The sequence below is a fragment of the Ornithorhynchus anatinus genome, chromosome 12 (genome assembly GCF_004115215.2).
Source record: "Ornithorhynchus anatinus isolate Pmale09 chromosome 12, mOrnAna1.pri.v4, whole genome shotgun sequence".
Classification (NCBI taxonomy): Eukaryota; Metazoa; Chordata; class Mammalia; order Monotremata; family Ornithorhynchidae; genus Ornithorhynchus; species Ornithorhynchus anatinus.
Window position 1 is genome coordinate 46,896,338 of NC_041739.1, and position 11,455 is coordinate 46,907,792.

An 11,455-nucleotide genomic window follows, 5' to 3' on the forward strand; every position below is an offset into this window, starting at 1 on the left:
CTGACCTCCCTTCCTCCTCTCTTGCCCCGCTCCAGTCTGTTCTTCACTCCGCTGCCCGGCTCATCTTCCTGCAGAAACGATCTGGGCATGTCACTCCCCTTCTTAAACAACTCCAGTGGTTGCCTATCAACCTCCGCTCCAAACAAAAACTCCTCACTCTAGGCTTCAAGGCTCTACATCACCTTGCCCCTTCCTACCTCTCCTCCCTTCTCTCTTTCTACCGCCCACCCCGCACGCTCCGCTCCTCTGCCGCCCACCTCCTCACCGTCCCTCAGTCTCGCCTATCCCATCGTCGACCCCTGGGCCACGTCCTCCCGCGGTCCTGGAACGCCCTCCCTCCTCACCTCCGCCAAACTGATTCTCTTCCCCTCTTCAAAACCCTACTTAAAACTCACCTCCTCCAAGAGGCCTTCCCAGACTGAGCTCCTCTTCTCCCTCTACTCCCTCTACCACCCCCCCTTCACCTCTCCGCAGCTAAACCCTCTTTTCCCCCTTTCCCTCCGCTCCTCCCCCTCTCCCTTCCCATCCCCTCAGCACTGTACTTGTCCGGTCAACTGTATATATTTCCATTACCCTCTTTATTTTGTTAATGAATTGTACATTGCCTTGATTCTATTTAGTTGCCATTGTTTTTACGAGATGTTCTTCCCCTTGTCTCTATTTATTGCCATTGTTCTTGTCTGTCCGTCTCCCCCGATTAGACTGTAAGCCCGTCAAACGGCAGGGACTATCTCTATCTGTTGCCGACTTGTTCATTCCAAGCGCTTAGTACAGTGCTCTGCACATAGTAAGCGCTCAATAAATACTATTGAATGAATGAATGAATGAATCCTCAGGTTGGAGGAGGGGGAAAAAGAGGGGACCTAAGGAGGGAGTTAAATATCTGGAACTGTTGGCAGTGTTGATGGGCATGGGTGTCAGTGAGTGAAGAAAAATAGTTTTGCCTGGCAGAGGAGAGGAGTTAAGGTAGGAAAGGATAAATTAAAAGTGAACAAGGTTGGCTTGGTATTTAGATTTTTGCCAGCAGCGTTCAGCAGCTCGAGCATAAGGGCAAAGGTGGTGGACAATGTCAGTGATCCAGGGCTGTGGATTAGTGGAGCGAGAGCGACAGAGGGAATGGGGAGCCAGTGAGTTGAGTTGAGAGGGTGGGGTTGAAAGCAGTAATCTGGTCATCAAGAGTGGGTAGAGATGATAGAGAGGTAAGGTGGGGTGTGATACTTGGAGAGAGATGGATGGGGTCGAGAGAGCAGAATTCTCTGTGGGGGAGTAATACAGATTTACGGGGGGAGGAGTGAGAGAGGAGGCAGGTGAGAAGGTTAAGGTCAGAGAGAGGGATTTCAGAGTTGATGAGGATGGAGATAGTGCAGTGGTAAGAGATGATGAGATCGAGAGTGTGACCAAGTTGGTGAGTGGGTGAGGTGTGGTGGAGCAGGAGGTTGGCAGAGTCAAGGAGTGATAGAAGGCAGATGGCAAAGGAGTCACCGAATACAGCCATGTGGATGTTAAAGTCTCTAAGGATCAGAGTGGGCATGGAAAAAGAGAGAAGGAAGGTGAGAAAGGAGGGATCAAGGTGGTTAAGGAAGTTGGAGGTGGGCCCGGGGGGGCAGTAGATGATGCCTACAAGAATCTGGAGGGGGAGATAGAGGCGAATAATATGGGCTTCAAATGAGGGGAAGGAGAAGGAAGGGGGAAAGGGGATAGTGTGAAAGCGGCATTGGGGTGCGAGAAGGAAGCCGACATCGCCTCCTTTCATGGTGAGCCTGGGGGAGTGGGAGAAGGAGAGGCCTCTGCTGGAGAGAGCAGCAGAAGAGACCATGTCATCTGGGGTGAGCCAGGTCTCAGTGAGGGCGAGGAGGAGGAGGGAGCAGGGAAGGAACAGGTCAAGGATGAAAGGGAGCTTACCTATAATGGAGTGGGGGTTCCATAAGCCACACTTGGCAGCAGCTATGGAGGGAAGGGAGGGTTTGGGATGGGAATAGGTGGATGAGGGGTGGCAATGAGACAGGAGACCTGGGATGGGACGGGGGCGGGGAGGAGGGGATGGAAGGGAGGAGTTTGGCGGGGAACTGCCCAAGGTTGGCTCTGGTACAGAGAGATTAAAGGGAGGGGGCGGGAAAGAGGGGTGGGAGCGCAGCAAAGGGAGGGAAAGAGCTGAGTGGGAGAGAGGAAGGGTAATGTGAAGACTGGGAAGGGCAGATGGGAGCAGGGAAATTGAAAGGTCATTGTGAGGTCAGCGAGGTAAATAGCATTAAGAGCCATTAATTATTAACATGCGATAGGAACAATAAAATAAGACGGTGATGCCCAGAGTAGAAAGTTGAATTGTCCATGGGTCAATCAAATCAAAAAGGCTAATGGCAAGAAGAGTCTAAGGGCTTTTGGCTGAATTGTCTCTGAGACATTGGAGGAGGGAGTCCTGTGGATGGCAGTTCTGGAGAAGGGTGAAACTGTTATAGGGGACATGGGAGAGGAACCACCTGGGGAGAGGAGTAAATAACCAAATAACATGGGCTGAGTTGGTGCGAATGCAGGTAGTTGCTAAAAGTAACACAGTAAAAATAAGGGCATTGTTACCCGGGGAGGGGGGTGGAGAGAATCAGTCACATTCGGTCCTAATACAGGGAAGGAGGGAGTGAAGGCTCCCCAAAGTAGGTCACTTTTGATCGGGAGAGGCAGGGGAACACAATGTCCCATGGCCTTGGTTGGCTACCTGGAGGTCGCTTTGAGGGGTGATTCTAGTGATCATGGGAGAGGTCCCAATCCAGGGGAGTTGGATGGTCACCAGAGAGATCAACTCTCGAGGGTCATCTGGGAGATAAACAAGCTTCTGACCGGCTGCGGGACCTATGGCGGGGCGGGATGGGCATCAGTTAAGTCTTGGGCTATGGATACATTATAAACAGGGACTAATCCTGGCTCCCCCACTGGTGTGCTGTGTGACCTTGGGCAAGTTATTTGCAGCATAGTTTAGTGGAAAGAGCATGGGCTTGGTAGTCAGAGGACGTGGGTTCTAATCCCAGCTTTGCCACTTGTCTGCTGTGTGACCTTGGGCAAGCCACTTAACTTCACTGTGCCTCAGTTGCCTCATCTGTAAAATGGGGATTAAGACTGTGAGCCCCACGTGGGATGACAACCTGATTACCTTGTATCTATCCCAGTTCTTAGAACATTGCTTGGCACATAGTAAGTGCTTAACAAATACCATAATTATTATTTATTATTATTCTCTGTGCCGCAGTTTACTCATCTGTAAAATGGGGATTCAGTACTTAGACTGTGAGTCCCACGTGGGACAGGAACTATGTCTCACCTGATTATCTTTTAGCTACCCTAGCCAGCACTAGGGTTTGGCAGGTAGTAAATGCTTAACAAACACAATTATCATTGTAAATGTTATTGTTATTGTTAATAGGGACCGGTCAAGGAGTGGTGAGAGAAAGTTATCTTACCTTTTGCTTGATTTTTATGTCTTAAAGGGAATTTTTTTAAGGGTATCTGTTAAGCATTTACTATGTTCATTCAATAGTATTTTATTTCATTCAATAGTATTTATTGAGCGCCTACTATGTGCAGAGCACTGTACTAAGCGCTTGGGATGAACAAGTCGGCAACAGATAGAGACAGTCCCTGCCGTTTGACGGGCTTACAGTCTAATCGGGGGAGACGGACAGACAAGAACAATGGCACTAAACAGCGTCAAGGGGAAGAACATCTCGTAAAAACAATGGCAACTAAATAGAATCAAGGCGATGTACAATTCATTAACAAAATAAATAGGGTAACGAAAATATATACAGTTGAGCGGACGGGTACAGTGCTGTGGGGATGGGAAGGGAGAGGTGGAGGAGCAGAGGGAAAAGGGGAAAATGAGGCTTTAGCTGCGGAGAGGTAAAGGGGGGATGGCAGAGGGAGTAGAGGGGGAAGAGGAGCTCAGTCTGGGAAGGCCTCTTGGAGGAGGTGATTTTTAAGTAAGGTTTTGAAGAGGGAAAGAGAATCAGTTTGGCGGAGGTGAGGAGGGAGGGCGTTCCAGGACCGCGGGAGGACGTGACCCAGGGGACGACGGCGGGATAGGCGAGACCGAGGGACGGCGAGGAGGTGGGCGGCAGAGGAGCGGAGCGTGCGGGGTGGGTGGTAGAGAGAAGGGAGGAGAGGTAGGAAGGGGCAAGGTGATGGAGAGCCTTGAAGCCTAGAGTGAGGAGTTTTTGTTTGGAGCGGAGGTCGATAGGCAACCACTGGAGTTGTTTAAGAAGGGGAGTGACATGCCCAGATCGTTTCTGCAGGAAGATGAGCCGGGCAGCGGAGTGAAGAATAGACCGGAGCGGGGCGAGAGAGGAGGAAGGGAGGTCAGAGAGAAGGCTGACACAGTAGTCTAGCCGGGATATAACGAGAGCCCGTAATAGTAAGGTAGCTGTTTGGGTGGAGAGGAAAGGGCGGATCTTGGCTATATTGTAGAGGTGAAACCGGCAGGTCTTGGTAACGGATAGGATGTGTGGGGTGAACGAGAGGGACGAGTCAAGGATGACACCGAGATTGCGGGCCTGTGGGACGGGAAGGATGGTCGTGCCATCCACGGTGATGGAGAAGTCTGGGAGCGGACCGGGCTTGGGAGGGAAGATGAGGAGCTCAGTCTTGCTCATGTTGAGTTTTAGGTGGCGGGCCGACATCCAGGTGGAGACGTCCCGGAGGCAGGAGGAGATGCGAGCCTGAAGGGAGGGGGAGAGGACAGGGGCGGAGATGTAGATCTGCGTGTCATCTGCGTAGAGATGGTAGTCAAAGCCGTGAGAGCGGATGAGTTCACCGAGGGAGTGAGTGTAAATGGAGAACAGAAGAGGGCCAAGAACTGACCCTTGAGGAACTCCAACAGTTAAAGGATGGGAGGGGGAGGAGGCTCCAGCGTAGGAGACCGAGAATGATCAGCCAGAGAGGTAAGAGGAGAACCAGGAGAGGACAGAGTCCGTGAAGCCAAGGTGAGATAAGGTATGGAGGAGGAGGGGATGGTTGACAGTGTCAAAGGCAGCAGAGAGGTCAAGGAGGATCAGAATGGAGTAGGAGCCATTGGATTTGGCAAGAAGGAGGTCATGGGTGACCTTAGAGAGAGCAGTCTCGGTAGAGTGGAGGGGACGGAAGCCAGATTGGAGGGGGTCTAGGAGAGAATGGGAGTTAAGGAATTCTAGGCATCGATTGTAGACGACTCGTTCTAAGATTTTGGAAAGGAAGGGTAGTAGGGAGATAGGACGATAACTGGAGGGGGAAGTGGGGTCAAGAGCGGGTTTTTTTAGGATGGGGGAGACGTGGGCGTGTTTGAAGGCAGAGGGGAAGGAGCCCTTGGAGATTGAGTGGTTAAAAATAGAAGTTAAGGAAGGGAGGAGGGCAGGGGCGATGGTTTTAAGAAGGTGAGAGGGAATGGGGTCCGAGGCGCAGGTGGAGGGGGTGGCACTTGCGAGGAGGGAGGAGATCTCCTCTGAGGATACTGCAGGGAAGGATGGGAAGGTAGGGGAGGGGGTTGTTGGGGGGGAGGGGAGAGGCGGAGGGGTGACTTTGGGGAGCTCAGACCTGATCGTGTTGATTTTCGTGAGGAAATAGGTGGCCAGATCATTAGGGGTGAGAGATGGGGGAGGGGGAGGAACAGGGGGCCTAAGGAGAGAGTTAAAGGTCCGGAACAATCGGCGGGGGTGACGGGCATGGGTGTCGATGAGGGAGGAGAAGAAGCTTTGCCTGGCGGAGGAGAGGGCAGAGTTAAGGCAGGAAAGGATAAATTTGAAGTGTGTGAGGTCGGCTTGGTGCTTGGACTTTCGCCAGCAGCGCTCAGCAGTTCGAGCATAGGAGCGTAGGAGGCGGACGGAGGAGGTGATCCAGGGCTGTGGGTTAGTGGCGCGAGAGCGGCGGAGGAAAAGGGGGGCGAGAGAGTCGAGATGAGTAGAGAGGGTGGAGTTGAGAGCGGAGACCTGATCGTCGAGAGTGGGAAGAGAGGACAGGGCGGCAAGGTGAGGCGAGATGCTATTGGAAAGACGGATGGGATCGAGAGAGCGGAGGTCTCTGTGGGGCAGTAGCGAAGATTTGCAGGGGGAGGGAGTGTGAGAGATGAGGCAGGTGAGAAGGTTATGGTCCGAGAGAGGGATTTCAGAGTTGGTGAGTGAGGAGATAGTGCAGCGGTAGGAGATGACAAGATCGAGGGTGTGACCGAGTCGGTGAGTGGGCGCGGTATGGTGGAGGAGGAGGTCGGCAGAGTCGAGGAGGGATAGCAGGCGGGCGGCAGAAGAGTCGTCGGGTACATCCGTATGGATGTTGAAGTCTCCGAGGATCAGAGTGGGCAGAGAGAAGGAGAGAAGGAAGGTGAGAAAGGGGTCAAGGTGGTTGAAGAAGTCGGAGGTGGGACCGGGAGGGCGGTAGATGACGGCGACAAGTAACTGGAGTGGGTGGTAGAGGCGAATGATATGGGCTTCGAAGGAGGGGAAGGAGAGGGAGGGGGGAGGAGGGATAGTGCGGAAGCGGCATCGGGGCGAGAGGAGGAAGCCGACGCCTCCTCCCTTACCGGTGAGTCTGGGGGAGTGGGAGAAGGAGAGGCCTCCGCTGGAGAGACCGGCGGCGGAGACCGTGTCTTCGGGAGAGAGCCACGTTTCCGAAAGGGCGAGGAGGAGGAGAGAGCGGGAGAGGAAAAGGTCATGGATGAAAGGTAGCTTGCCTGTAACAGAGCGGGGGTTCCAGAGGCCACACTTGAAAGTAGCTGTGGGTGCAAGGGGAGGAGGGGGGGAAGGGCGGGGGGAGGGGAGGGTTTGGATGGGAAGGAGGTGGCGGGGCCCTGGACGAGGAGAGGGGGATGAGGGGTGGCGGTGGGACAAGAGGACTGGGATGGGGCATGGGTGGGGAAGAGAGAAGGGGGGAGGGGGTGAAGAGGGGGTTTGGTGGGGGGAAGAGTAGGGGGAGGGGGAAGAGGGGTAGCGCTGGTAAAGTGGGGTTCTAGGGCGGGAGAGAGGAGGGGGGGAGGAGACAGAGGAGAGAGCGGGAAAGAGCTGAGCGAGAGAGGGGAAGGGGAAGGGGAAGGGGAGGATAGGAAGGGGCGGGAGGGGGGAGGGGGGGAGGAGGGACATGGCGAGGCCAGAGAGGTGGGTGGCACTGCACTAAACTCTGGGGTAGAGAAAAGCAAATCAGGTTGGATACAGTCCATGTCGCTTGTGGGGCCCATAGCGTTAATCTATGTAATTGAGGTACAGAGAAGTTAAGTGACTTGCCCAAGATCACACAGACAAGTGGCGGAGCTGGGATTAGAACCCAGGTCCTTTGTCTCCCAGATCAGTGCTCTTTCCACTAGGCCACACTGCTTCTTAACATCTTCTTTTAAATATGGGGTCCCCAGTTGTCCCTTAACATTTTCTGTTTCTCCTTTACCCAAACTAAATGCAGTGTCCTTACTAGTTAATTTAAGACCCCACCAGTACAATGCATTGATTAAGGAGCAAGTAACTTTAATCTCTACAGCTCTGTATGTTCCAAAAGTCCTGAAAATATTTATTGTATGAAACCCTCTAGGTAGTTGAAGAGAAGGAAATTTCCCAGATAGAATGGCCCAAATAATAAAAGTGACATTTGTTAAGTGCTTACTATGTGCCAAGCCCTGTAGTAGATACAAGATAAGCAGGTTGGAACCAGATGAGAAGCATTTTACAGATGTGGAATTTGGAGCACAGTGAGGTTAATTGACTTGCCCAAGGTCACACAACAGGCAAGTGGTGGAGCTGAGATGAGAACCCAGGTCCCGCAGCCTCCAGGCTTGTGTTCTTTCCACGGAGCCATAGTGCTTCCCACCACACCAAGGTATATTGAAATTGTGTATTGAAATTGCCATTTTCTTGTCATCAGGGGTTGTGAACAAAATCTAGCATGCTTTGTAGAATCACAAATGTCACTTCCCTTTTTTCTGAAAATGATTGGGAGCAAGGTAGATTGGGAATCCATTTTGTCCTCTCCCATCACCAACAAAAGAACTGGTAATGAAACGACATAGCTGTCATCCACTTCAGCTGATTTCAAGTTGTTCTGAGTGACACAGTGAACACTTGTTATCTTTCCCAGAACCTTAAGTTTCTGGTGTGGAAAATTCCTAGAGAAGTTTCATAGCATTGGTGGTTTTGAGGTCTAATCTAGAAGAGCCAGAACCCCGCCTCCAGACCTCCCCCACGGAGGGAGTTGCCAAGAGCGGAAGGCAGATTCAGAGGGGGGAAAGGGAGAAGTTCTTCCTTATTCTGGCAGCTATTAGTTCTGCTGCTTGTTCAGCCCCCTGCCCTGCTTGAATTGTGAACTCAGCTCCCATGAGCCTGAGACCCTTGCTGAATGTAATTGTGTGTATATATACTCCCTCTTCCTCTCTCTCTTCCTCTCTCCCTTTCTTTCTCGCTCTCTCCCTCCCTCCTCACTTCCCTCCCTTCCCACCCTTCCCTTAGGACCCTGCCTTTGCCAAGTGATTCTAACGATAATAGTGGTATTTGTTAAGCGTTTACTGTGTGTCAAGCACTTTACTAAGCATTGGGATAGAGAAGAAGTCATCAGGTTAGAACAGTCCTTGTCCTGAAGCTCACAGTCTAAGTAGGAGGGAGAACAGGTATTGAATCCTCATTTTACAAATAAATGAACTGAGGAGCAGAGAATCAATCAGTGGTGTCTATTATATTATCAAATGCCATCAAGTCTTTTCTGATTCATGGTAACTGGATGGATAGATTTTCTCCAGAACATCCTATTTTATGCCATAATCCATAACCTTGCTAATGGTTCGTCTGTTATCGTCATTATGGTTTCTATCCATCTATCTGCCGGTCTGCCTCTTCCACACACAAGCAGCATGACTTAGTGGAAAGAGCACGGGCTTGGGAGTCAGAGGTCATGGGTTCTAATCCCGGCTCCACCGCCTGTCAGCTGTGTGACCTTGGGCAAGTCACTTAACTTCTCTGTGCCTCAGTTACCTCATCTGTAAAATGGGGGTGAAGACTGGGAGCCCCATGTGGGACAACCTAATTTCCTTGTATCAGTGCTTGGCACATAGTAAGCGCTTAACAAGTACCAACAATATTATTATTATTTTCCCCGGACTTTTCCTAGCATTAGGTCTTCTCCAGAGAAATAGTCTTCCTGATGATGTATCCAAAATATGCAAATCTAAGTTGAGTCATTTGGCCTTCCAGAGGCCACCTTGGCTTAATTTGCTCCAAAACCCATTTGTCTGGTCAATCCATGGTATTCACAGAAGCCTTCTTCAACAGCACATTCCAAAAGAATCAATGCTCTTTCTATCCTGGTTTTTCACCATCCAGCTTTTGGATGGAAACATTGTCGCTGGAAACACCATAGAATTGACAATTTGTATTCTTGTGGCTATTGTTACATCAGCACATTTCATGTTTTTTTTCCAGGCTCTTCATAGCAAATCTTCCTAACATTAATCTTTGGCATATTTCTTGACTACTAGTCCTTACTGTGTGCAGAGCATGATCTTAAATACCCGGATAAGAACAATATAATAAAGTTGGCAGCCGCAATCCCTTGAATGCAGGGATTCAGTCTAGAGGGGGAGTCAGACATTAGGAATAAATTACAGAGAAGTTAAGTGACTTTCCCAAGGTCACACAGCAGGCAAGTGCAGAGCCTGGATTAGAAACCAATTCCTCTGATTCCCAGGCCTGTGCTCTTTCCACTAGGCATATCTTGCCAAAATAAGATTCTCCTAATAGGTTTTTACCATTTGAGCATCCCATTACCTTCCTGGATTATTTTCAGTCATTGTAATGCTTATTTCCAACAGAAAAATATGCACAGCAGCCCCTCAGAATAACTTCTTTTATTCCGTGTTTGACGTTGCAGTCTGCCTATGTGACCGGCAATGAAATGATCATTGATGGAGGCTGGAGTCTGTGATGCCAGATCCTCTCTGGAGACAGGACAGACGGGCACCTCCCTGCCCACAGTGAGGATGGAAACAGAGGAAAACAAAACCATCATCGCAGTAGCACCAGCCAAGATGTTGCTGTTTTTTCTCAAACCCTAAGGCTGATTCAAATGACCAAGAAGTCTCTGATGAAATCAGTACAGCAATTTTTCCAAATGTTTTGGGCTGTAATTTCTTTCCTGTTCCTATATAGCACAGTTTCAACTCTGTTTGAGATAAAATAAAACACCTTGAATTCTGACTCTGTGTGTGTCCCTTGATAAACCTCCCAAAACTAAGCAAGCTAATAAAAGATAAAATAATTGCGATTTTTATTTCCAGTTCTTAGTGTTCCAAAATTTGGCTCTCTACCCAAGTTTGCAATGGATCTGGACAGGAATCTACATTTCACTCTTGCAGATCGTCTTCGGGGAACCGACTATTGACTTTGGCAGTTGCAGGAAACAGGAGGAGGGGTGGGCCAGGAACATGGAGAGCGGAGGAGTGACTTAGAGGAAAAATGCTGATCTCGGCAGCACAACAGTAGAAGTGCTCATTCCTTATCTTAAAACACCAGAGCATTTGTACATAAAACATTCTGGGCTCTCCATTTTAATGTGCAGGAGGAAAAGCAACTCTTTGTAAATTTGGCATTTATTCATTCATTCATTCATTCAATAGTATTCATTGAGCGCTTAGTATGTGCAGAGCACTGTACTAAGCGCTTGGAATGTACAATTCGGCAACAGATAGAGACAATCGCTGCCCATTGACAGCTCACAGTCTAATCGGGGGAGACAGACAAAAACAAGACAACTTAACCACAATAAATAGAATCAAGGGGATGTACACCTCATTAAAATAAATAGGCTAATAAAAATATATACAAATGAACACAGTGCTGAGCGGAGGGGAAGGGAGAGAGGGAGGAGCAGAGGGAATGGGGGAAAAGGGGCTTAGCTGAGAGGAGGTGAAGGGGGGGCACAGAGGGAGCAAAGGGAAAAGAGGAAGCTCCATCTGGGAAGGCCTCTTGGAGGAGGTGAGCTCTCAGTAGGGCTTTGAAGAGGGGAAGAGAATTAGTTTGGCGGAGGTGAGGAGGGAGGGCATTCCAGGACAGCGGGAGGACGTGGGCCAGGAGTTGACGGCGAGATAGGTGTGAACGGGGGATGGTGAGGTGAGCGGCAGAGGAGCGGAACGTGCGGGGTGGGCAGGAGAAAGAGAGAAGGGAGGAGAGGTCGGAGGGGGAAAGGTGATGGAGAGCCTTGAAGCCCAGAGTGAGAAGTTTTTTTTCGTGCGAAGGTTGATAGGCAACCATATTTACTCTACAGCCTCAGCCTCCTAACTCTCCCAAGCGCTTAGTACAGTGCTCTGCACACAGTAAGCTTTGATTCATTGATCAACTTATATTCTGAATGACTTTAGAACAAGTAGGAATTAGCACCTCCTTAATAAATGGTATCTCTGGGTATCCCATGCCTCAGGTTTAGGACTGGGTAGAAATTTGCATGCAATCAGAGTGCGGGCATTCTCAGATGAAAA

General features: G+C 50.2%; 1 protein-coding gene across 2 annotated transcripts in view; it reads left to right on the plus strand.

Moving 5' to 3' along the window:
• The window catches only part of BDH2 (3-hydroxybutyrate dehydrogenase 2), a 48,046-nt gene extending 37,868 nt beyond the window's left edge, over positions 1-10,178 (plus strand). For both annotated transcript variants that reach the window (XM_029077078.2, XM_029077079.2), the window contains one exon: positions 9,853-10,178. In XM_029077078.2, coding sequence (XP_028932911.1) covers positions 9,853-9,906 — 54 coding nt within the window. In that variant the 3' untranslated portion in view covers positions 9,907-10,178. The remainder of the gene's footprint in view (positions 1-9,852) is intronic.
• Positions 10,179-11,455: the final 1,277 nt, after the last annotated feature.